The 26,867-nt window shown below is 45.4% G+C and overlaps 1 protein-coding gene across 3 annotated transcripts; it reads right to left on the reverse strand.

The window, feature by feature from the left end:
• Positions 1-1,601: 1,601 nt before the first annotated feature.
• Positions 1,602-26,311, reverse strand: ZNF317 (zinc finger protein 317). 3 transcript variants are annotated; one of them, XR_002727757.2, is made up of 8 exons: positions 26,099-26,311; positions 9,275-9,391; positions 8,568-8,704; positions 7,922-8,048; positions 7,254-7,349; positions 6,403-6,485; positions 2,061-4,904; positions 1,607-1,966 (listed from the first exon to the last, which is right to left on the reverse strand). XR_002727757.2 is itself a non-coding variant. In XM_023197440.2 (7 exons), exons 2-7 carry the CDS (start codon positions 9,297-9,299, stop codon positions 3,585-3,587), a joined length of 1,788 nt encoding a protein of 595 aa, XP_023053208.2. In that variant the 5' UTR covers positions 9,300-9,391; positions 26,099-26,311; the 3' UTR covers positions 1,602-3,584. The 3 variants fall into 3 exon arrangements, 2 of the variants coding, with proteins under 2 accessions (XP_023053208.2, XP_023053209.2); XM_023197440.2 differs by having other exon boundaries at positions 1,602-4,904; XM_023197441.2 differs by lacking the exon at positions 7,254-7,349 and having other exon boundaries at positions 1,602-4,904.
• Positions 26,312-26,867: the final 556 nt, after the last annotated feature.

Consider the following 26,867-nt stretch of genomic DNA (forward strand, 5'->3'; position numbering starts at 1 on the left):
GACCTTGTGATCCTCTAGCCTCAGCCTAGCAAAGTGCTGGGATTACAGACGTGAGCGACCACGCCTGGCCGAATTAAGCACATTTCTATATGTATGTTACATTTCAATAAAAATCTGCTTTAAAACACACAGTATTATTATACAACCACTGTAGAAATGACTTTGGCATTATACTGATAGGATACACATGCAGAGACCTTACAACCCAGCAAACTCATACTCCTGGAAAAACTTACGAGTGCTCCAGAAGGCATGTACACCTTACAGCAGCACTGCTCATCATCAGGAAAAATGGGAAAATCCGACTGTTCATCAGCAGTTCAAAGTAGAAAAGTGAGATGACAATAAAAGGATCAGTCTGAAAGTGAAAATGAAATTACGATTATATTCATCGGTGTGACTCTCTCCCACACCACTCCTCCTCCTACTTAACCTGGCTGCCATTACATTTCACTTGAATTCTGCAATGGCCTTCCAACTGGCTTCTGTTCGTATCTCCTCCCTCTTTAGCCTCTTCGTCCAGAAGCCACTGTGATCCTTTTGAAAACTGAAATTGGATAGTTGTCACTCTTCTGTTCAAGATCTAGTTAACTAGCCAGATACACCTGTGAACCAAGTCTCTGATACAGCTCTGACCTCATCGTCCGCGATGCCCGAACTTGCCTCACTCCACCACACCTGCCCCTCTGCATGGCTGCCCCAAGCACAACTCTTTTTTGTGGCCTTTGAGCTGCCAAGGGTGCTCCTCCCCAGATTAAGGGCGCATGCTTCCAGTTCCCTGACATCTCTGCTTCAATCCAAGGCTTTCCCTACCCACCCTATGGCTTCCTTCAACCCACATGCTGCCTCTCATCACCACAGTTGTCTCCACTGCATTTACCACCATCTGATACACAATATGTTTACTGGTTTATCAGGTGCCCCACCCCAAACAGAAAGTAAGCACCACCAGGGCAAAAATCTGGAATCACCGCTATAGACCCTGGAGACCACAAAACGGTGCCTGCACCGGGCATAAAGGAGGTATAAGCTCCGGAGGCAACAACAGGGGTCAAAGGCAAACACTGCCACGAGCTAACAGGCTGACCTCAGACAAGTACACCTCAACTTTCTTGCCTCAGATTCCCCATATGCAAAACAGAGATGCTGACAGTACCTGTCGCCTTGAGCTTTTGTGAAAACTAATATACCTCTAAGTCAAGAAAATACAAACAAAGAGTTGAAATACAAGGTGAAAGATCAGTGTAACCGGATGAAAAAACCGATATCCCACAATTAAAAATATACATATTCTACCCACACGTTTAGGTACTAGTTATACAACTCACCAATGGGCTGGGTGTGGGGGCTCAAGCCTGTAATCCCAGCACTTTGGGAGGCCGAGGTGGGAGGATCACGAGGTCAAGAGATCAAGACCATCCTGGCCAACATGGTGAAACCCTGTCTCTACTAAAATTACAAAAACTAGCTGGGTGTGGTGGCGTGTGCCTGTAGTCCTAGCTACACGAGAGGCTGAGGCACGAGAATCACTTGAAGGCAACATAGGGAGACCCCCATTTCAAAATAAATAAATTTAAAAGAAAAACAATGAAATAGCCATAGCAGCTTAAACCAATAATCAGTTTTATTTTTTCTGATGTGATAGAAGTCTGGAAGTCCAGGGCTGGTGCAGACACTCAAAGAAGCCACGGGGAAGGCCAGGGTCACCGTGAGCTTCCTGCAGTCACTTCCTTAGACTGTGGCTTTCATCCGCATGGTCGTAAGGTGGATCTTCCAATACTAGGTACTGGATCTCTTTGCAAGGTGAAAAGTAGGGGGTAAAGCAAAGAACAAAACATACAGGGAGGAATTCAGGTTTAAGAATGACCCCTGTTCAAGAGCTTTCTCAGAAGGCCACGTGGGGACATCTGCTGATCTGTCAGTGGCCAGGGCTGTGGGACATGGATGGTACTAGCTGCAAGAAAACCTGGAAGAGATTTTTTAAAATTTAGATTAGCACACCTTACTAATCTGACAGAACCTGGATTCTCTTGATAATGGAAAAAGATAAGAGCGGATACCAGGGAAGCCACTAGAAGTATTTGTCACTCTTGGCTGGACAGCAGGCTGCAAACATGCCACCACTTCATGGAGGCGTCGTGCTCTGGTCGCAGTCCGTGTCCATCAGGTACCAGTAACAAACCGGTACTGAGAAGTAGCCTCACGTCACACAGATCTAAATATGCCACAGGTCAAGGGCATTGTCCAAAAGGAAATTAGGACGTTATCAAGGATGAAGCTATAGTAAAAATACTATATACAAACCTTTCTTGATGAGGCTTAAGGGTTATTTAGAGGAGTGAAACCTTAAAAATAAAGACGAAAAATTTATGAGCGGGACTCTGTTTTCATGATGAGAGAGTACGCGCAATCCCGTATTCATCAGAAAATCTCGCTGGAGCTTCTCTTGGGGCTCTGTTTCCATGATGAAAGAGTAAGTGCAATCCCGTATTCACCGGAAAATCTCGCTGGGGCTTCTCTCCCAGTGAGAATGTTCACATGCACAAGTGCAGGGACCACGGCTGGAATCATTTCCACATAGGAATGATCAGCGCTAATTGTATTTTAAAAGTTTTGTAAAAGAAATTTCTCCTAGCGTAAGTGCTCACAAGATTCATAAAAACAGAGGGGTTGCTGCAGGCAGTAATTGAGGAATGACTGCATGATTATTTTCAACCTCAGCAACCGTGACTTTGGGGGCACGAATTCTTCACTGTGGGGGGCTCCTGTGCACTGGAGGGGACTTAGCAGCATCCTGATGTCTTCTTACTACAAGTCAGGAGTATCTTCCCCCAGTTCCAACCACCAAAAATGTCTCTAGACATTGCCAAATGACGCCTGGACAGCCAAATCGTCGCCCGGCTGGGAACCCGTGCTGTAGACCAAGGGTCGGCCAAATTTTTCTGGAAAGGGGCAGATGACAGGAAGTATTTCAGACTTCACTGGCCACAAATGTTCTCTATCACACATTCTTCCTCCTTAAAGGTGGAACCACTGTTGTTAGCTGGCAAACCATACGAAGGCAGCTGGCCGTGGTTTGCGGCCCATTCACGACCTTCCCACATTCCTTACTTGACTGATTTCTCTCTTCAGCGTGATTTCTGTCATGAGGACTCCAGTGAGACGAGGAAGGGTTTCCCCAGCCACTGCATTTACAGAGATGCTCCCTAGTGTGCTTGTCATTACTCATGGACCCAGAAGGCTAGAAGTGGTCTGAAGTCATTTTGACATCAAATGCCAAGCTGGGATTTTGACATTAAATGCCAAGCTGCCATTCAGTCCTCCTGTGTTTGTTAAGAGCGGAACGTACCCCGAAGGCTTCTCCTTGCTACGGACGTACATTTTCACCCCCAGCGTGAGTTCTCACAAACCTCTTATGGGATGAGAACGCCTCGTCTTCCCACAGTTTTTACAGGAACTGGACTTCTCCCAAGTTCCGTGGATTCGTTTGCACCCAGTAAGGTGCGAGCTCACAGAGGCTTCCTCTTGCACCCACGAGGTCTGTTTCCGGTCTGAGTCATCCTGTGTCTTTAAAGCAGGCGCGCTCACTGGAGCCTTTTCCACACAGACGACACAAAGAGCTTCTCTCCCCGGTGAGTCTTCACGTGGCTCCTGAGGGATGAGTGGTCGCTGAAGGCTTTCCCGCAGACAAGGCATTCGTAGGGCTTCTCCCCAGTGTGGATCCTCCTGTGCACGTTCAGGTTGGAGCCTATGCTGAAGGCCTTCCCACAGTGATCGCATTCGTACGGTTTCTCCCCCGTGTGGCTTCGCATGTGCGTCTTCAGCGTTGACTGGTTCCTGAAGGCCTTGCCACACTGCCTACACTCAACGCGTTTCTTTACCAGGTGAATGCTCATGTGCCTCCGCCGGGATAAGTAGTCACCGAAGACTTTCCCGCAGGCGGCGCATTCGTAGCGTCTCTCTTGCGTGTGTATCTTCCTGTGTGCGGTGAGGTTTGAACTCGCGCTGAAGGCTTTCCCGCAGAGATCGCACCCGTATGGTTTCTCTCCAGTGTGAGAGTTCATGTGAGTCTTAAGGATGGACTGGTTTCGGAAAGTCTTCCCGCACTGCCGACATTCCACGGGTTTCTTGACGATGTGAGTTCTCATGTGTTTCCTCCGGGACACGAGGTCGCCAAAGGATTTCCCGCATTCTTTACATTCATAGGTCTTCTCCACCATGTGGTTCTTCTTGTGCAAATTAAAGTTCGACTTCCAGCGGAAGGCTTTGCCGCACTGCGTGCACGCGTAGGGCTTCTCCCCCGTGTGATTCCGCACGTGCTCTTTGAGGTGGGAGGGGTGCTGGAAAGCCTTCCCACAGTCGTGACACTCGTAGGGCCTCTCTCCGGTGTGGGTTCTCTTGTGTGCAATGAGGTGGCAGCTGCGGCCGTACGCCTTCCCGCACTGATCGCACTTGTAAGGCCTCTCACCAGTGTGGACTCTCATGTGGATTTTCAGGGCCGAGAGGGTGCGGAATGCATTTCCACACTGACTGCAGTCAAAGGGCTTCTCTTTGAGGTGAGTTCTTGCGTGGCTCCTAAGGGCTGAAGGGTCGTTGAAGGCTTTCCCGCAGTCGCTGCACTCGTAAGGCTTCTCCCCCGTGTGGATTCTCCTGTGCCGTGTGAGGGACGCGCTCGTGGTGAAGGCTTTTTGGCACTGATGACATTCGTGCATTTTTCTCCCGTCGTACATGCTCACGTGCTGAGTGAGGTGCGGCCTGCCCTTGAATGCTACCCCGTAGTCGCGGCGGTGATAGGGCCTCTTGCCAGCCTGCCTTCCCATTGGCTGAGTGAGATGAGGGCCCATGCCGAAGACTTCCAACAAGTGAGCGTATTCCGTGGACTTCTCTGCAAGACCGGCTCTTTCCTGTTGGTTAAGACATGAGTGTTAAGGCAATTCTCATATTCATTGCAACTCTAAGCGTCATCCCCACATACACTGCTGTGAACAGATAGAAGTGCATTACTCTGACTAGAGCTGTCACCATCTGCCGGGCAGACGTGCTGTCCCTGCCCCGTTTGAGCTCCATCAAAGACAACAGGTGAATGCCAGGCCACAAGGCTCCACGTATGTTACTCTTTTTTTTGTTTGTTTTGTTTTGAGACTGAGTCTCGCTCTGTCGCCCAGGCTGGAGTGCAGTGGCGCAATCTCGGCTCACTGCAGCTCCGCCTCCCGCTTTCACGCCATTCTCCTGCCTCCTGAGTATCTGGGACTACAGGCGCCCACCACCACGCCCGGCTAATTTTTTGTATTGTTAGTGGAGACGGGGTTTCACTGTGTTAGCCAGGATGGTCTCACTCTCCTGACCTCCTGATCCCCCCGCCTCAGCCTCCCAAAGCGCTGAGATTACAGGCGTGAGCCACCACGCCTGGCCCACGTATGTTACTTTTTCAAAGCTTTTGGCATATGGCATTTCTTCACTGTTTAAAACTGAATTGACCCTGGGTGCGGTGGCTCCAGCCTGGCATCCCAGCACTTTGGGAGGCTAAGGCAGGTGGACCACCTGGGGTCAGGAGTTCAAGACCAGCCTGGGTAACATGGTGAAACCCCATCTCTACTAAAAATACAAAAATTAGCCAGGCATGGTGGTGCACACCTGTAATCCCAGCTACTGGGGAGGGTGGCACAGGAGAATCACTTGAGCCTGAAAGGTGGAGATTGCAGTGAGCTGAGATCGTGCCATTGCACTCCAGCCTGGGTGACAAGAGCAAGACTCTGTCTCAAAAAACAAACAAGAAAAAACCACTGAATTGAGGCTGGGTGTGGTGGCTTAAGTCTATAATCCCAGCGCTTTGGGAGACCAAGGCAGGTAGATTGCTTGAGGCCGGGAGTTCAAGACCAGCCTGGGCAACATGGTGAAATCCTACCTCTGTGAAAGACAGAAAAATTAGCCAAGTGTGGTGGCACACACCTATAGTCCCAGTTGCTCAGGAGGCTGAGGTGGGAGGATGGCTTGGGCCTGGGGGGCAGAGGTTGCAGTGAGCCAAGATGGTGCCACTGTACTCCAGCCTGGGCAACAAGAGCAAGACTCTTTCTGCCCTCCAAAAAATAAATACACACCACCAAAACTGAATTGATATGTAAGTGTACAACATAAATATAAAATAAAACAAAAACTGCATTGAGCCCCAACACTCAATATCTGAGACATAGCTATAAAAATCTTTGCTCAGAGGCACTTTAGGTGAAGTAGTCTGTTAGGTTTAGGGTTGTCCCCAACTTGGTAATACCCAATGTCTCTGAAACACAGTTTCCTCCGAGGAAAGCTGCTTGCCCTGGTGTTTGAACTGCTTTTCTAACCTAGGCTGCCCCAGTCTCCTGAGATGTGGAAGGAAGATCCAGAATTATCCCAAGGAAATCTTACCATTGTCACACCACTGGGCGTTTCCTTCCCAAAAATATCTTCCATAAGAAGCGACCACTTGGTTTTAGATGGAGTCTCCCAATCTGAAACAAATTGGAAAAGTATTAATTTGTTGGAAAAGGAAAATGGTGGGATGATGGTACAATGACACGTGGATTTCTTGGCAGATCCTAGGGCTATGTAAGGAAAAGTGGTGCAAAAGCAATTGTTAAAAAATCTGGTCACGTGAGATACTTGGCAATGCCAGGGGTAGAAATTTGAGTCAATTCAGGCCTGATGCGATGGCTCATGCCTGTAATCCCAGAACTTTGGGAGGACAAGGCGGGTGGATCACCTGAGGTCAGGTTTTCGAGACCAGCCTGGCCAACGGGGTGAAACCCCATCTCTACTAATAATACTAAAATTAGCTGGGCATGGTAGCATCATGCCTGTAGTCCCAGCTACTCTGGAGGCTGAGGCACGAGAATCACTTGAACCTAGGAGGCAGAGGTTGCAGCGAGCCGAGATCACGCCACTGCACTCCAGCCTGGCAACAGAGTGAGACTCCGTCTCAAAAAAAAAAAAAAAAAGAAATTTAAGGCAATTCAGAAAGATGTTGATAATGACAGAAAGAGGATGATCAGGAACATCAAATATGAAAGAATGGGACAAAGAGCCCAATAATGGGAATGTGAAAGTCAAAGATGAAGGAGTGTGTGGACCAAAAGATTTGTCAGAGAATGGATGGGCAAAAAGAGGGAAAGAACATCTCTCAATTTCCCTGGATGACACTCCCTAACCTACCTCCCTCCACCCCAGTCACTGAATAGAGGTAGAGTCACAGCACCGCTGTTCGCCTGGGGCTCGCTCACCTGCACAAGCGCCCTGGTGAGTGCCCCTCTCCTCTGTCCTTGGCTCCTCCTCCTGCTCCAAGTGTGAGATGAGGCTGGGTTTGCCGACCTGATACCCTACACTCACGGGAAAGACACAGGTTGAGGGAGGGCCACGCAGAGGACCATTTCCATTAGCCTGGGCTCAACACTTGGGTCTTCAGTGTTCTGAGGGTGGACAAGTCTGACTTAGGAGCAGCAAAGTGGTGGTGCCAAAATTTCTAAGGGATACAGTAAAAGTTTTTGATTGATAGAAAACAAAACCGCAGGCAAGGCATGGTGGCTCGTGCCTGTAGCCAGGAGTTCAAGATCAGTCTGGGCAACATAGACTCCTTCATCACCAAAAATAAATTAAAAAAAAAAAAAATGAAATAGGAAATAAGATCACAAACACCCACACACTGATCCTTGGAGTGGGGATTTCGTATCTCAGAAGCCCATGCCCAAGCTCAGACACGCACCGAGAACCCCCAGGGTCCCTGCGATGGACGGGCCTCAATACCCAGGAGAGGCCCCATGAGCATGGGTGCTGGGGCTGATTGTTCACGGCTGTGTTCTGAACCCCTGCATAGTTCCTAGGTCACAGAACATACTCAAACAAAAACATCTAATTCATGAACGAATAAATGGAGAAATGGCACTGGCCTTACCCAGTGAAGTGAGGTTGCTGTAGTTCTCCAGCATTACATCTTTGTACAGTTTTCTCTGAGAAGAATCCAGCAAGGGCCACTCTTTCTCGGTAAAGTCCACGGCGACATCTTGGAAAGTCACCGATTCCTGAAACGCCCCACAAACTTGGGGTCAGCAAGGAACCAGCCTAATGGTGTTCATGGTAAGATGGCTGAGGCTGAAGACTGGGCATGAGAGACCCAACACAGGATTTCTAGATGGCCTGCTACGGGGCTCAACATTTCCTCCAGGCAACAGTCCTCAGACATCCTCTCTCCCCAATGAGGCCATCTTGTCCTGTCCCGTCGCTTCAAAAGCAACCCTGACAAGGGACTCATCTCCCTCCGCTTGTAACCCACTCTGAGAACTTTTCGCTTTATTTACCCCCATCTCTGGGGTTGAGCATAGGCCTGAGCATTTTGCAAGCATGAGGGAGATAGGTGCTACATAAATCACTTCCCCTGACTTCCCCAACACCAAGACAGCCCCAATATTCCTTGGCTCTCTCTTGGGCCCCGTTCTGGCATCCATTGCCTGAGATGAAGTTCTGAAAGAATTCCAGCATGCACTGGTGGGTGTTTTAGGAAGTGCCTCTCCTGCTCTAGGGACCCAGAGATCTTAGAGCACCTGGGAACCAACACTGGGCGTGTGAGGCTCCAGACCACTGCACGCGAACAGGTCCAAATTCTGGGGACAGGAACGGTCTTTTGAAGAAAGAGAAAATTCTGACTCCTGGAGACGGGTGGAGTCCTGGGTGGACGTGGCTGGAGGAGAAAAGAGGGTTCATGAGAATCAGAGCCCGCTCTGCCTCATAATACAACACTTGCAAACCAGGAAACTGTTCCACACTGACTCTGAGTGTTCACATCCTCAATCCTCTCTCTCTCTTCCTCCCCCCACCTCTCTTGCACACATCAGTTTCATAACAAGTCAGAGCAGCCCTGTTCCACCCAAAACAGAAAGAGGGTGGTGGGCTATGTACTCCTAAGAAGTGACACAGTCCCAGCCTAGGAGTGAAGAAACATGCAAGCTCTGAGAGCTAGTTGTGACCTTGCTGAAGTTGATCAAAATAATAAATGCGGTAACGCAGGGTTACCCATTACCTGCATCCTCTTCATGCATCAATGACACGGACCCTCCCCCGCTCCCAGACCCACGAAGACCCTCAGCGGACGCAGTCACTGGGGCGGTTGCTGGGGCTCTGTTCCCACCCCTTTTCCACTTGCCCATCCTCTCCCAGAAGCCCTCTATGGTGCACGTATCTTGCACCCCATCAAGTGGCAGGGGCCTCTTATGCTCACTTTCTCAGGGCACGCACTGACCCAACAACTTACCAAATGTGGGGGACAGAGCTGCCATCCTCAGAGAATCGCGGTCAATTTGCCTGAGCAGGGCACCGGGACAACCAGGAAGCTACTCTCTTGCTCTCATGTGACTCTCCAAGCTGGCATCTGTAGCAAATGAAAGAACACCGGGAGTAGTCAAAGGCTATCTGTCTCTCCTGCTCACCGAAGAAAACTCCAGTTTTGTTTTTTGACATTTCCTCTTTTGAGCAGCAAGAGCTGCCTGATCCTGGACTTTTATCTTACTTAGGTAAACTCTCCCAGCAACGTGGTGGGGGGACAGCCCCTGATCTGCTGTAAGTGGGTTCAGAATTACTCTTCCTAGGTGATTTGCCACCAAGCATGACTCTGTGAAACCCCCTCGCTTGTTAAAACACTCTGGTCCTAGACTTCTGCTCTTCCTTTACCTTCAAGGCCTGCAATCATTTAGGACGGCTCTATCCATGAAGATGGTCCACCCAGGACCAACCATGAGTTCCAAACTCCAATGCCCTTTGCACCCACATTCCACACCAATATATACATCCTTGGGCCATGGCCTGGACGGCATCATCACTAGAATCAGCCTCACCTCACAGGCAATGGTTTGGAAATCTGCATTCTGGGCAAAGTCTCCCATGCAACGTTCTTCTCACATCAACTCTCTCGCTTCAGAGATTCGCAACCACCTATGCTTCTGCCAACTTGCTCCCTAATGGCCACCTCCTCCACTCACTGAATCTGAATTTAAAAATCTTTTGAGATGAATCAGACACTTATAAATTCATACAGAACATTTTCAGTGAGCTATGATCATGTACTCCAGACTGGGCAATAGAGTGAGAGTCTGTCTCTAAAAACAGAAAAAAGAAAAAGAAAAACAAAAAAAAAGAAAAAAGAAAAATGAACAGTGAACAGTGAACCACGGATTGGGAAAAAATATCTGCAATGCATACACCTGAAAAAGAATTCATTCTCAGATTAAAGAACTCCTACAAAGGAGTGCAAAAGGCTTATTGAAAAAAATAAAAAGAACTCCTTCAAAACAGCAAGAAAAAAAGAACATCGACCCAACAAAAGGGGCAAACAACTTTAATTAATAAACAGACATTTCACAAAACCAGTAAGAATCACATCCAAGGGTGCTGAACCTCATAGTAATTAGAGAAATGCAAATTAAAACTAGAGTGGCCAAAATAAAAAAGACAACCAATACTAAATGCTGCTGAGTTTGGGACACACTGGCATATCCCGATGGTGAGACTGTGAAATAGTTCAACTGCTTTGGAAAACACTTTGGCAGTTTTTTTTCCTTCTTCTGAGACGGAGTCTTGCTCAGTCGCCCAGGCTGGAGTGCAGTGGTGTGATCTCGGCTCACTGCAAGCTCCGCCTGCCTAGTTCACACCATTCTCCTGCCTCAGCCTCCCAAGTAGCTGGGACTACAGGTGCCCGCCACCAAGCCCGACTAATTTTTTTGTATTTTTAGTAGAGACGGGGTTTCACCGTGTTAGCCAGGATGGTCTTGATCTCCTGACCTCGTGATCCACCCACCTCGGCCTACCAAAGTGCTGGGATTAGAGGCGTAGCCACCGCGCCCAGCCCACTTTGGCAGTTTTTAACAAGCACACCATCTATCTGACCCACCAATTCTGCTGCTAGATATTTACATAAGAGAAATTTCAAACAATTTATATCCACAAAGACTCATACAAAAATGTCTGTGTCAGTCTGATTCCTAATAGCCAAACACTGTAAACAATCTAAACATCTATCAACCAGACAATGGAAATACAAATTGCAATATGTTTACAGAACAGAATACAACTCTGCAATAAAAAGAAACTATGCAGACACACAACATGGAGAAATCCCTACGATGCTGGCCCAAAGAAGCTGGACACACAAGAAATGCTCTGATTGCAATAATATGATGTCCATGATGGCAAAACGTATTTAAGTTGACAGGATTGAAAAAAAAAAAAAAAAAAAAACAAGATTGCTTCATTGGAGGATCACAAGACAGGGAAAGACTGAAAGAAGCAAAGGGAACTTTCTAGGGTGATAAAATGTTATTTATTTTCAGATATACAGTGTACACAATTCTCAAAAATTCAAACTGATCACCTAAGACAGACCAGTGCATTTTCTTGAACATATATTAAACTCTGCTTAAAAAAAAGAAAAAAAAAGGGGGCTTTCTTACCTTCTTGCTTCTAGTTATTTAAATATTCTTCTCACAACTGATCTATGACTTCCTCTTTTCCTTCTGTGACAGACAAAGAGATGTCTGCCCTCCCTTCCTGAGGCAATTCTTTCAAATCTGCTCCAGGCCCATCCCCTTCTCTGGACCCTCGCACTACCTGGCTCTCCTTTACTTTCAGCCCCATTTCTCTCCTGCTAGACAATTTCCCATGCATGGACACCTGCTCAGGTCTATCCTATCTTGAAACCAAGGCCTGCCCTGGCTCCCCTTAGCGCCCCCTTCCGAGCAAAAACTTAGGAGCAGTTTATATTCACCATCTCCCAATTCAGTACACCCAGCATCCACTACCATCATCCCCATCCTCACAGAAAATACAATTTACTCCTTTTTTGTTTTCCTTTTTGTTGAGACAGAGTCTCGCTCATCGCCCAGGCTGGAGTGCAGTGGCCGGATCTCAGGTCACTGCAAGCTCCGCCTCCCGGGTTTACACCATTCTCCTGCCTCAGCCTCCTGAGTAGCTGGGACTACAGGCACCAGCCACCTCGCCGGCTAGTTTTTTGTATTTTTTAGTAGAGACGGGGTTTCACTGTGTTAGCCAGGATGGTCTCGATCTCCTGACCTCGTGATCCGCCCGTCTCGGCCTCCCAAAGTGCTGGGATCACAGGCTTGAGCCACCGCGCCCGGCCTACAATTTACTCCTGTGTCAGTGAATCCAGTAAATGCACTTCAGTCTTAGATTCTCACCAAAATTTGGTGTCTTATTTTCTTTGAGAATAATTCTCTATTCTCGGCTCCTCTACAGCTGTCTCCTGGTTCTTTCCCTGCTTCTCTGGATCATCTGACCAGAGGTCCTCTTTCACCACTAAAGGCTGATTCCACTCAAGAGCCACCATTCCCCCACATACCTCATGCTTTGCCCAGGTAATCACACCTACTCATTTAACCTGAATCCCCATCTCTAATACTTAAAGTTCCAGCAGGAACTCGAGATCGTATTCCCTTTGCCTAGGAAAAGCCACCAGTAAGACATCTCATACAAAAACCAGTTCCAGTCAGGAGCAGTGGCTCCCGCCTGTAATCCCAGCACTTTGGGAGGCCGAGGTGGGTGAGGCACCTGAGGTCAAGAGTTCAAGACCAGTCTGACCAACATAGAGAAACCCTATCTCTACTAAAAATGCAAAAAATTAGTTGGGCATGGTGGCGTGTGACTGTAATCCCAGCTACTTGGGAGGCTGGGGCAGGACAATTGCTAGAACCAGGGAGGCGGAGGTTGAGGTGAGCCGAGATCACACCATTGCACTCTAGCCTGGGCAACAGAGTGAGACTCCGTCTCAAAAAAACAACAAAAAAAACCAACAACAACAAAAAACACAAGCAAACAAAAAAAAAACTACTTTGATACACTAAAACTAGGGAAAGCAAAAGTAAAGACATAAAGATTAAAGCAGAGATAAATGAAATAGAGCACAGAAGGAGAATTAATGAAAACAAAAGTTGGTTCTTTCAAAAAGATCAACTAAAGTGACAAAACTACAGCTAGAATTACTAACAAAAAAAGATGCAAGTAACTAAAATCATCAGTGGAAGTGGGACATTACTACCGACCTTACGGAAATTGAAAGGGCTGTAAGAGAATGCCATGAACAATTATGCACCAACACGTTAGATTATCTACACTAGCAGTGTGCACTTTATTTCTATTATTATTACATTGTAATATATGGTAAAATAATTATACAACTCACCATAATGTAGAATCAGTGAAAGCCCTGAGTGTGTTTTCCTGAAACTAGATGGTCCCATCTGGAGGTGATGGGAGACACTGACAGATCATCAGGCATTAGATTTTCATAAGCAGTGTGCAATCTAGATCCCTCACATGTGCAGTGCACAATAGGGTTTGCACTCCTATGAGAATCTAATGCTGCTGCCGATCTGACAGGAGGTGGAGTTCAGGTGGTAATGTGAGTGATGGGGAGCTGCTGTAAATACAGAAGAAGCTTCACTCACTTGCCCTCCGTTCACCTCCTGCTGCAGGGCCTGGTTCTTAAAAGGCCAGGGACCGGTATCTGTCTGTGGCCCAGGGCTTGGGACCACTGCTCTAGATGTATCAAATTCCTTGAAACATACCCAAACAAGCTCTAGAAGAAAAAGAAAATGGAGAGACCTATAACAAGAGACTGAGTCAGTCATCAAAAGCCATTAAATAAAAAGTCCAGGACCCTAGGCGCGGTGGCTCACACCTGTAATCCTGGCACTTTCGGAGGCCGAGATGGGCAGATCACCTGAGGTCAGGAGTTCGAGACCAGCTGGGCCAACATGGTGAAACCCCGTCTCTACTAAAAATACAAAAATTAGCTGGGCGTGGTGCCAGGCGCCTGTAATCCCAGCTACTCAGGAGGCTGAGGCAGAAGAATCACTTGAACCTGGGAGGTGGAGGATGCAGTGTGCCGAGATCACACCATTGTACTCCAGCCTGGGGGACAAGAACAAGACTTCTCTCAGAAAAAAAAAAAAAAAAAAAAAAGTCCAGGACCAAGTGGCTTCACTGACAAACCCTACCAGACATTTAGAATTAATGTCAAGGACATCATCAAGAAAGTGAATGAGACATAGAATGGTAGAAAATATTTGGAAATCATGTATGTGATAGGGATTTAATACCATTCTGAACTGAACAACAAAGACAATCCAATAAAAAAGTGTGCAGGGGACTGGAACAGAACAGACATTTCTTCAAATATATACAAAAGAACTGTAAACACATGAAAAGACGATTAACAGCATCAGTCATGAAGGAAATAACATCAAAACCACAATAAATTGGCAAGGTATGGTGGCCCACACCTCGGGAGGGGATTTAATTTGCTTTGTATGAACCTGTCTCCTCTGTGCGGTTTCCGCCGCGACTCGCATAACTACCCTGAGGTAAGAACCGTGATGCTGCTGCTTTAACATGTGACTCAGGTCAATCAACAGTATCTCCACTGTGAAACATTACCAGGGTTGTAACAATCTTTCTCGACATCAATGGATACTTCTGCTATTGGAATTGTTTTAGATACTCAGAAACATTTCAAAACAATAATATATGAAGTGTGTTTTAATGTAGAAACTCTGCCTTGGGGATTCATTATTCAACACCAGATTTGATCTTGGCCCAACTCGAACATGCATGACGCTTTCGTTCTTTTTACAAAGCCCTTTCCCGGTCCTTGTGCCTTTAGGTTCTAACATTGAATCACTGCTGAGGAGGGGGAGAGAGGGTGACAGAGGCTCAGTCACTGAGGCACAGTACCTCCATCCTCACCTTGCATTCATTCATTCATGCTCAACTAACAAGCTTCTGCAGCTCCCGTTCCACCTCTCCCCGCCAACATTAATGCCAGTTCTACAAATAACAACATGTGTAGTGTTTACTGTGTACAAGGTACGAGACATTCTCCTGAGTCTTTCCAGGGCCACTCCTATTTAATCCTCACAACCTCCCGGAATTATTCTCAAGTACCCAGAGAATAAGGCACCAAGGGACCGAGCCACTTGGTCAAGGTCATAGGTGGAAGTTGTGAACCCGGCAGATGTGACTGCAGAGCCACATCTTGTTGCCTCTCAAAATGACCCATGTCACCTATACAGTCCCCTACGTGGGAACCCCTTGACACTACATCTTGACCTTTCCTCTGCCTGACCTCCTGACACACGGCCTTGCTCACTATGAATCCCCTCTTCCTGGGAATGCCACTGCTCTTGCAGCCGTGGGTCCCAGGCTGTCCTCACATCTCCGGTTGCTCTTTTGAAGACTCTGGCTTGAGATCCCTCCTCTGCCTAGCTCCTAAAGGTCAGGGTTCCCCTGGGCCCCTTGTCCCCCATCTCCCACGGGTCCATATTGTGAAATACCCCCCAACCTTTGGGGGTGCTGACACCCAGGTTCTGATTGCACTTCTGTGAAGTTCTACCTATCCCTGACGTCTCAGGTGATGGCCCCTTGATGCAAGCCCACAGTTCTGCCCCTTCCCCTCCCAAAAGTGGGTTCATCAAAACTCAGTTTTCTCGGCTGGGCATAGTGGCTCATGTCTGTAATCCCAGCAGTTTGGGAGGCTGAGGTGGGCAAATCACCCGAGGTCAGGAATTCAAGGCCAGCCTACCCAGCATGGCAAAACCCCGTCTCTACTAAAAATACAAAACTTAGCTGGGCATGGTGGCAGGTACCTATAATCCCAGCTACTCAGGAGGCTGAGGCAGGAGAATTGCTTGAACCCGGGAGGCAGTGGCTGCAGTGAACTGAGATCGCGCCACTGCACTCCAGCCTGGGTGACAGAGTGAGACTCCGTCTCAAAAATAAACTAAACCAAACCAAAACAAAAAACTCAGTTTTCTCATCTGGAAGACTTTAACACTGGGTTATGTATGGAACTCTAGAGACTTAGTAAACAAACATTCACTCTAAAATGCCATCATCATTAAAATAAAATGACCATTGACGATTTCACAATTACTTAACAGAACTGTTCATTCATAGTGGGTGCCACTCTCCACTCCCTGGTACCTGCCTCACCCAGAATGACCCAGACTGAAAGGCAGCCAGATGGCTACTTAGTATCCCTACTGCAACTACCAACAGGACCCCACACTACACACCTACAACTGTGTTGTCACCAGCCTCCCCACATTGATGGCAGCTCCAGCCTCCCAGGAGCTCAAGTCAAAAGCCTCGCTCGTCACCACCTTCGACTCTCCTCTCTTTTCCGTACTCCACATCTGCACTGCCAGCAAATCCTGCCAGCTTTATCTTTAAAACTTAATCCAAAAATCTGGTTGCTTCTCACCACCTACACTGCTACTGCCTTGGCATAAGGCATTGCTTCTCTTCTAGAACATTCCAGCCACTTCCTAACTGGTCTCTCTGGCTGCTGTCCCTGACTTCCCTTAGTTTCCATGGCAGCCGTAACTTCATAGGTAAAATGTAGATCACATCGCTCCTCTGTTCAAGATCCTCTGACGGTGTCCCATCTCACCCAGACCAAGGGTCCAGGTCCCTGCCACCTCACTGACAACTCCCTCTGCCACCAGACCCTCACCCAAGCCACGCAAGCCTCACTGCTGTGCATCAGGCCCCGCCAGCCATGCTCCCACCTCAGAGTCTTTGCACCTGCTGCTTCTCTGCTTGAAATGTTTCCCGCACATTCTCTGTGTGCCGGGCCCCCTCTCATCCTTCGGATCTTTATTCAACTTTCCCTGTCCTGATCTGGCTTTCACTGACCACTCTTTTCTTTTTTAAGGGATGGCGTCTCGCTCTGTCGCCCAGGCTGGAGTGCAGTGGTGCGATCTCAGCTCACTGCAACCTGCACCTCCTGGGTTCAAGTGATTCTCCCGCCTTAGCCTCCCAAGTAGCTGGGACTACAGGTGTGCTCCACTGTGTCCGGCTAATTTTTGTACTTCTAATAGAGACAGGGTTTCACCATGTTGGCCAGGCTGGTCCTGAACTGACCTCAGCTGATCTGCCCACTTTGACCGCTCTTTAAAATGCAAACCCCTGCTTCTTTCAATCCCAATTCTCCACTCCTTTTCTTTTTCCCCAAAGCACTAATCTCCAAGTAATATTCTGTGTAAGTAAGATTAGGCTCTATTTTTTACTGCAAAAACAGACAAGCCCAAATCTCAAGGACTCGATACACTGGAAAGTTTATGCCTTGCTCATGTCACTTGTTCAACCCAGGCTGGTGTCAAAAGTTTTCCTGCTGCTCAAGGATGCCACTTGTCTCTGAACCAGCTGACACCCTTAGCCATCTTTGTCACAGATGATGAGCAGGAAGCTGGACAACTATGCATTCTGTCGTCTATATTTTGACCCTGAAGCACTTGCAGCCCACTGGCCAGAACTAGTCACATGTCTCTGCCAGCTCCAAGGATCCTGGGAAATGTAGGACAGCACACATTATTATCTCTCTGCTGTCTCCTCCATGCACACTACGTAGTTTACTTGTTTTGATTTCCTGTGTGCCCAACTAAAAAAATGCATTCCAGGTAAGTAGGGACTTTTTACTTTGCTGCTATTTTGTTCACCATTCCAGTGCCTGATATAAACAAGACAATAAGTAGGGAATGAAAGAATGAATGGATGATGAGCAAGCAGATCTACATTTGCCTTCATACTGAGACAGCCACCCAGGGGATGCCACCTTGGGAGGACCATAAAGGAGGGGCCTATGGAATGTAGGGGGTCTGGGATCTCCTCAGAAGGTCCTGTGAAATTAAACAGTAACCCAGGTACTAGGACACAGTCCTATGGCTTAGCCCAACACCCTGGGACCAACATCCACCACCACCCTCCAGGAGGGACAAGGTGCCCAGAGGGCTGGAGCTTAGAGAGTGCACCCACATCAATTAAAAGTCTGTGGAACCTTGTTGATATTTTGCAATGATGCAAACCAGAGCTCAGAGTGGAGCTTCTGGTCAATTTCTCACCCGAGTGATTCTATCACTTTCAGGGGTTGTCAGTGCTGGGTGATGGTGTATTAGTCCATTCTTGCACTGCGATAAAGAAGTACTTGAGACTGGGTAATTTATAAGAAAAGAGGTTTAATTGGCTTACAGTTCTGCAGGCTCTACAGGAAGCATAGTGGTATCTGCTTCTGGGGAGGTCTCGGGAAGCTTCCAATCACAGAAGGCAACAGGGAAGCAGGAAAGGCACATGGTGAAGCAGGAGCAAGAGAGCAAGGGGTGGGGGCGGGAAGGTGCCACACACTTTTAAATGACCGGATCTCAGAAGAACTCACTCACTATCATGAGCACAGTACCAAGGGGGATGGTGCTAAACCATTCATGAGAAATCCGCCCCCATAATCCAATCGCCTCCCACCAAGTCCCACCTCCAAGACTGGGAATTACATTTCCATATGAGATTTGGGTGCGGATACACATCCAAACTGTATCAGAGTCTCAAAGAACTGGTGGCCCTGAATACAAAAGAAGCAGGAAGATTTCAGCATCTAGGTGACCCCAGCAGGATGTGGAGCAGGGAGTCTAGAACAGCCATAGGATCTATGAACTCAGAGACGTTGTGCCCCGTATCTACATGATAAATGAAACAAAACCAGGATCATCAGAATGCTGTCACCATGGATTAGAACGGACAGGTTAATTTTTCAGAGCTGTTGGGGTTGCTTAATTTCTCCTTTGATTTTCTTTACAGCATGGTGAAAGCAGTTCTGTTTTTCTATTTCTACACATCTTACTCTATTCTCATTGGCATCTGTTTTTCTATTCAGCAGAGCCAGGACTGGGATGAGGCAACCAAAGTTGCTAGACGAGAATGTGGTATTTAAGGAAGCATTTCCAGTGTCAAACACCACGTTGGCTCAGAGCTAGTGGCTCCCTAGCTCTGCAGTCACAAACCTCACCCTTGCTCCAGCCCTGCTCCTCTGTTTTAGAAGATCTGCCTCCTCCGTCAAGTTTGTGGTCCAAAACAAACATTGCCCAAAACTGTTCCATTGTGAGCTCTCTCGTGACCATAATTCTCCCAATATTTGATTTTATCCCCATATTCAACTTAATCCCAGTATCCCAGGATATTCAGAATTTGCAGACGTAAATATTGTAGAGAGAATAATTCTTTTGTTAATTTTACTGACTGGTATTTCTGCCCTTGCTAGAACTATTTCTACCACTGTTATTCATGTAAATATAGGCCCAGCGCGGTGGCTCATGCCTGTAATCTCAGCACTTTGGAAGGCTGAGGTGGGCAGATCATTTGAAGTCAGGAGTTCAAGACCGGCCTGGCCAACATGGTGAAACTCTGTTTCTATTAAAAATACAAAAAAATTAGCCGGGCATGATGGCACACGCCTGTAGTCCCAGTTACTTGGGAGGCTGAGGTGGGAGGATCGCTTGAACCTTAGAGGTGGAGGTTGCAGTGAGCCAAGATCATGCCACTGCATTTCCAGCCTGGGTGACAGAAATGAGACTCTGTCTTTAAAAAAAAAAAAAAATTATATATATATATATATATATACACACATATACACACACACACACACACATATACAGAGAGAGAGAGAGAGAAAGAGAGAGAGAGAGAGAGAAGGCAACAAAGGTTGTGAGAACATCATATGCCATTTTCTTGTTCCAGAAATGCGTTACATTAGTAAATCAACATACCCTCCTTTCAACCAGCTAGATGAGATATCCCAGGGGGTGGGGAGCAGGGTAGGAATTCTGTTTCCAACAAGCAACCTAGGAGCCCCAATTAAACCTTCCACGCATAACTATTTCAAACGCAACACAAAGTGCAGACAGATGACATGTTTCAAATTCATGTACTGGCAAGAAATTAACATTCAGAAAATTAAAAATTTATGATTTCTAAAGGGCAATTACAATTGCTAAAATGAAAGCAAAATGGAAACCTACAACAAAAGCCCTAAGTAAATAGCTTTTAGTTTACACACAGACAATAATAATAATTTGTTTCTTAAATATTGGCTGCTGCATAAGTGTCCCCTGGAGCACTTTAACTCTGACATCCAGATCATATCTCAGTTCAATTAAGTAAGTCTCTTTGAGGGTGGGCTGATGTATTAGTACTTTAACAAACTCTACATGAAATTTTTACGAAAGCTGAAGCTTAAAAGCTAGTTGTAGCAATAAATGCAAGGGAAGCACAGAAAAAGAGTTGAGGAACACAAATACAGCTAAGAACCATGCGGGGGCAGAAGATAAAGAATTGAACCATTTCTAACTGGAGTTACAGATGAGAGACAGAGAAGGAGCCTAGGCAATTACTGAAAAATATAGTAGCTGTAGATTTTTCATTTTGGAAGGAAAATATAAACAGATTGAAGAGAGATAAATATCTTAGGCACAATGAACCAGATAATGGTAAAAAGAATATCTTAACAGGAGCCAGAGGAAAAAAAGGCAAGTTACCTTTTAAGCAATAATTCTCAAACTTTAAGTTACATCAGAGTCACCTGGAGGTCTTCTTAAAACACTGTAAATATCTCTCTATTAAGAAACAAAGCAAGCCTGGGCATGGTGGCTCACACCTGTAATCCCAGCACGCTGGGAGGCCAAGGCAGGTGGATCACTTGCACGCAGGAGTTCAAGACCAGCCTGGGCAATGTAGCAAGACCCTATCTCAAAACAAAACAAAACAAAAAACTCACACTTCTAGGCCCCATCCCCAGGTTGCTGATTCAGAAGATCTGGGGTGTAGGGTCAATGAGTATGTATTTCTTTTTTTCTTTTTTTTTTTTGAGACGGAGTCTTGCTCTGTCACCCAGGCTGGAGTGCACTGGCGCGATCTCAGCTCACTGCAACCTCCACCTCCCGGGTTCACACCATTCTTCTGCCTTAGCCTCCTGAGTAACTGGGACTACAGGTGCCCGCCACCACGCCCGGCTAATTTTTTGTATTTTTAGTAGAGACGGGGTTTCACCGTGTTAGCCAGGATGATCTCCATCTCCTGATCTCATGATCCGCTGGCCTCGGCCTCCCAAAGTGCTGGGATTACAGGTGTGAGCCACTGCGCCCAGCCTATGAGTATGTATTTCTAACAAGTTCCCAGGTGATGCTGATGCTGCTGGTAAGGAGACTGCCCCCAAAGAAACACTGCTTGGCCAATGTGGTGAAACCCTGTCTTTACTAAAAATACAAAAATTAGCTGGGTGTGGTGGCATGCACCTGTAATACCAGCAACTCGGTAGGCTGAGGCAGAAGCATTGCTGGAACTCAAGAGGCAAAGGCTGCAGTGAGACAAGATCACGCCATTGCACTCCAGCCTGGGCAATAACAGCCAGACTCCGTCTTGCGGGCAGGGGGGCGGGGGGAAGAAAGAAAGAAACATTAGACTGACAGCTGACTTCTCATCATTAACAGTGGAAGCCAGAAGATTATGGAACATCTTCATAGTTCTGAAATAAAATATAAAATTCTATTACCACCAAAAATGTCCACTGAGAAAGAAGGAAAAACACTAAGAGGAAAAGAGGTGTTTTCTGAGCACCAAAAAACAAAGTTCCTAAGGAACAAAGTTCCTGTGGGCTTGCAACCCACAGAAAAGAGACATCATAAAAGACATATGTCAGGGAGAAAGAAGTAATTAAAGAATGAAAGCAAAGAGTGGAAGAATTACACCAAAACGTGCAAGAACCAAGTAAAGTGCTCAAAGTGACAAAAGTGTGAGTATAATGTAACAAGAAATGATGGTATGCAATAGCAATAATAATTTCTTCTGAGGTTTAAAAAAGAACTAAATATGGTAAAACCCAAAGTGACAAACGTGTGAGTATAATGAAACAAGAAATGATGGCATGCAATAGCAATAATAATTTCTTCTGAGGTTTAAAAAAAGAACTCAATATGTGCAACTATGATATATCAATAAAAAAAAGAAAGAAAATGCATAAGAAAACCATGTAAATCAGGAGAGTACCATATATGCAAATCTAGATTTAATGAACAAGCATGGGTAAGAACTGTTTAGAACAACCACTGAAATAATAGAGTAAATAAATTCAAAATGTACAGAAAATAAAAAAGGAGAATGACAAAAATACACAAAAGAAGCTAGAGAAAAGAAAAAATAGAAGACAAATGTAAAATACAGAAGATGTTAATGGAATAAATGCTTTAACTAAAATACTAATATTCACAGAATAGATTAATCAAATTATATGCTATGTACAAGAGACATCTAAAATATAAGACTACAATAAGAGCCGGGTGCGGTGGCTCACGCCTGTAATCCCAGGGCTTTGGAAGGCCAAGGCAGGTGGATCACCTGAGGTCAGGAGTTTGAGACCAGCCTGACCAATATGATGAAACCCCATCTCTACTGAAAATACAAAAATCAGCTGAGCGTGGTGCCATGCGCCTGTAATTCCAGCTACTCGGGAGGCTGAGACAGGAGAATCACTTGAACCCAGGAGGTGGAGGTTGCAATGAGCTGAGATCATGCCATTGCACTCCAGCCTGGGCAACAAGAGCGAAACTCCATCTCAAAAAAGAAAAAAAAAAAAAGAACACAAAAACAATAAGAATGGAAATAAATGGATATAAGAAGGCAAGTAAAAAAAAAAAAAACTGGTTTGAATGTTAGTATCAGACAGAATAGATTAAGGCAAAAGGGCTCATAGAGAAAAATGAAGTATTACATAATAAAAAGTTATAAATCCAGAAGGAGGGGTGTGTGTGTGTGTACAAAACACAGCCTAAAAAAAAAGAAAACACAAAAATTAAAAAAAAAGGGGGGACAGAACTCTAAGGAGAAATGGATGAAGCCACTGCCAGAGCTCTCACAAATCCAGTTCAAAGCAGGCAATTCAATAAGTACAGGAAGATTGAACATGATGAAACAGCATTTCCTAACTATAAAATCCAACTTGTCTCAGAAAATGCTTGACCACAGAACATGCAGATGGCAAACAATCACCAAAAGATAACCAGAAAAAAAGTCACAGAAATGAAAAGTAAAAGAAAAAATTCTAAATCCGCATGCCAAAGAAGCCATATTTCATATTTAGAATTAAAATACAATAAAGTATGATACTGTAATTCTTTGGGACGTGACAGGCATTCAACATAAGAAACTGGAAAGAAACATCCCAAAAAGGAAGAAAATGATAACAAACAGAAAGTTATAAAATAGAAAACATATATATCATAAAGTGGTTCAATCAAGCCAGAAGTTCTTTTTTTTTTTTTTTTTTTTTTTGAGATGGAGTCTCGCTCTGCTGCCCAGGCTGGAGTACAGTGGCGCGGTCTCAGCTCACTGCAAGCTCCATCCGCCTCCCGGGTTCACGCCATTCTCCTGCCTCAGCCTCCCGAGTAGCTGGGACTACAGGCGCCCGCCGCTACACCTGGCTAATTTTTTTGTATTTTTAGTAGAGATGGGGTTTCACTGTGTTAGCCAGGATGGTCTCGATCTCCTGACCTCGTGATCCGCCCACCTCGGCCTCCCAAAAGGAAACTGACAACATTCTGATGGAATTTATTTTTGTAAAAAGCAACATATAATTATTACAAATAAAAAAGTGGATAACATTACAAATGTAGCAAGCAGTAAAAATATGAGTATGTTATGAACAACTTTGACTATACAATTTAAACCTCAGATGGAATAAATAAGTTCCTAAAGAAATTTTACTCATCATAACAACACAAAAAACCTGAATGCCCCGCAACCCTTAAAGAACAGAAACAATAGCTTTAAAACTTTCCACCAAGAAAACTCTGGACGCAAATGGTTTTTCCAGGTACCACTCCTGTTCTAAGGAACAAATGATTCTATTCTTATGCAAAACATTCCAGAGTTTAGAAAACAGAACACTTCTCATCCCATTTTATGAGGCTGGCATAAATCTGAAACAGAAAAGGAAAATTTCACTCAAGCATAGATCCAAAAACACCAAAGTATTAGCAAAAGAAGCCAAAAGTAACAAATAGTAACATGTCCTTTCCAAATTATTTACCAATACAAATTCAATGTCACAAGAGAAAATCAGTTGGTTTAATTTGCCACACTATAGGATAAAAAACAAAATTATATTATTCACTCATTCATTCATGACACAGCAGGACTGAGTGCCATCATTTAAGGTACTAGAAATGTATCAATAAACAGATACAAAAGTATCAATACAGATTTTGTATCAAACAGGTACAAAATGTATCAATAAACATCAATAAACAGATACATAATGGCAAAAAATAAAATAAAATCACTTGTTAAAAGCCTGCAGCAATTCACAAGAAAAACTCAAGTAGGAAAATAGAGGAGCTTCCTTTGCCTAATAAAAACTCTTCGAAAGAGAAGAAGAGAAGCCTTCGCAGACACAAATGACAATTCCCTTTTAGATCAGAAAAAAAACAGGCCTGCCTAGAGTGTGCCATCCAGAATCCAGTCAATGATAATGGAAGTCCCCAGCCAATTCAGCAAAAAAAAAAAAAAGACAATTTATCTTCTGTATAAGTATTTATATTTTCGTTTTGAATTGTACAGTTTCCTCGTCTATGAAGAACATCCAACAAACTACACAAAAGTTATTTTCTGAGCACCAAAAAACAAAGTTCTTAAGAATAAATAACAAAAACAACCTAAATCCTTTTTGCAGGTACTTATAAAACTTTACCGAGCCGGACATGGTGGCTCTCTCCTGTAATCCCAGCACTTTGGGAGGCTGAGGCGGGTGGATCACCTGAGATTAGGAGATCTAGACCAGCCTGGCCCACAGGCTGAAACCCCATCTCTACTAAAAATACAAAAATTAGCTGGGCGTGGTGGTGGGCGCCTGTAATCCCAGCTACTCGGGAGGCTGAGGCAGGAGAACCGCTTGAACCAGGGAGACAGAGGTTGCAGTGAGCTGAGATTGTCATTGTAGTCCAGTCTGGGCTACAAGGGTGAGACTCCGTCTCAAAAAGAAAGAAAAAAAAAAAAACTTTATTGAAAGGCATTAAAGAAGATGTAAATTAATGATGTAAATCAATTAACTGCAACTCAGTGGCATAAAAATGACAATATTATCAAAGTTCAAATATAGATTCACCACATCTTGAAAACAAAGGCCCAGTATATGGGAATTTGGCGAACTGACTAGAATTTAAGCCATGACACTCCTGAAAAAGAATGGCTAGGTGTAAGTACTTCATCTACAAGATATTTAGAAATCTCTAAATTACAAAGGTGTGCTTGCATCAATATGAAAAAACATTGTTTCCAAAAATACTGAAGCGCCTGAGTTTATTCACAAATAATTACCAAAATTAGGAAACATATTTTCTGGAAAAGATGTACAAGCAGTCAAACCCACGGAGAAAGTATTGGTGGGACAGGAGGATGCAGTTTAGAAGAAGCACACGGTTTTCTGAGATTTAATAAATTCTTTCTTGGCCTGGTTTGTAGATTCGCTTTACTGTTGACCTTTTAAGTGTGTGTAAGTGTGTGTGTAATCATACTTTTTTTGCATGTATGTCTTATTTTCCAATGTTAAAATATTTGCACAGAAAAGGACACACCACAAAATAAGACGGTAAAATTCAATGGAGAATATTAATCATCACGATAAGTATAACTGGACTAACTCTCAAGTTAATTAACAAAATGTTGAACTGAATAGTAAATCTACGAATAGGCTATTTGCAAGAGAGTCCACTAAAATTAAAATAAATAAAAAAGTGCAACCGGAAGGACTTAAAAATACAAAAGGTACTCAAGGTAAGTACTAAAAAGAACACCTGTGTGCTGACATTCACGAGATAAAATCGACTACAGCGCAAAAAGAAGGTGATTTCTCCTCGCGATGTCCAAATCCTGACGCCTCTCAATCTCCTGAACTGCCCCCAAACTCCTGAACTCACTTTAGCCGGGCTTTTCCGCCCCCACCACAGAGACTCAGGGCTTCTCAGGATCAGGTGACCAATGCCTGTCTCATCACTAGCTGCAGTGGTCCAATTTCATCTTTCGCGTCCCCAGCGTTTCATGTCGCTGATCGCGAGATCTAAACGCACCCCTCATCTGGCTGCCGAACTCCTTAGCCCCCGACCCTCGTACCCCGCCCCTTAGTCCTCACCGACAGATAGGCCTCCCGTGACCCCAGGAACTGAGGGGGAAAAAGGTTAAGGAAAGCAGGGCTTACACGACTGGGAGTAGGATCGGGGGAGCGGAGGTGACGGAAGCTGCCGCCGATGCGAAGAGAAGTTCATACGGCAGGTCCAGTCTGGCGCGGGGACGCGAGAGGTCCCCAACAGGCCGAAATAATTCGTCGCGGACCCCTCCTTGGCCCATGTGTCTCGGGGCAATCGACTCCACAGAGTAATGGCTTCCGCTTCACTGCCGCCTTCCAACTCTCGCGGTACTTCATTGGCTGCAGCTAATACGGAAGCAGGGGCGGAGAGGATGCTGGGAATTGTAGTTCTGAAGCTTGGATTGGCATGGCGGTCGTGTCCGGGTGGAATCTGAGGTCCAGCATATTTCTCCAATTTCTACTCAAGACTCAAATTCTCAGCCACAACCCACACCATTTTGTAGCCATCATAGTGGTAAAGGTTGAATCAGGCAAGAATTATCATCTACATGACACAACTGGGAGACATTTGCATGACGAGCAGAATATTTGCATTGCCTTAAATGTCTCTCTATAAACTGCTCATATGTTGGAGTGGATAAAAAGTAATAGAAATTGCACAGCGAAGAAATTGGACAACATCTGGACCAGGTGATCAAATCAATATCACCAGTGAGGGTCAGATGGAGACCACGTGCCGTTGAATAACACCTTGGGAAGGGCATAAAATCACCGTCACCTGTGTGGTGTTCATCCTATGTATCTGCTACTTTGTATTTTTTGCCCCACATCTCCCCATTTCTTCCCCAACTCTCATGCCTGTGATAACCACTGTCTCATT

The sequence above is a fragment of the Piliocolobus tephrosceles genome, chromosome 21, assembly GCF_002776525.5.
Source record: "Piliocolobus tephrosceles isolate RC106 chromosome 21, ASM277652v3, whole genome shotgun sequence".
Lineage (NCBI taxonomy): Eukaryota > Metazoa > Chordata > Mammalia > Primates > Cercopithecidae > Piliocolobus > Piliocolobus tephrosceles.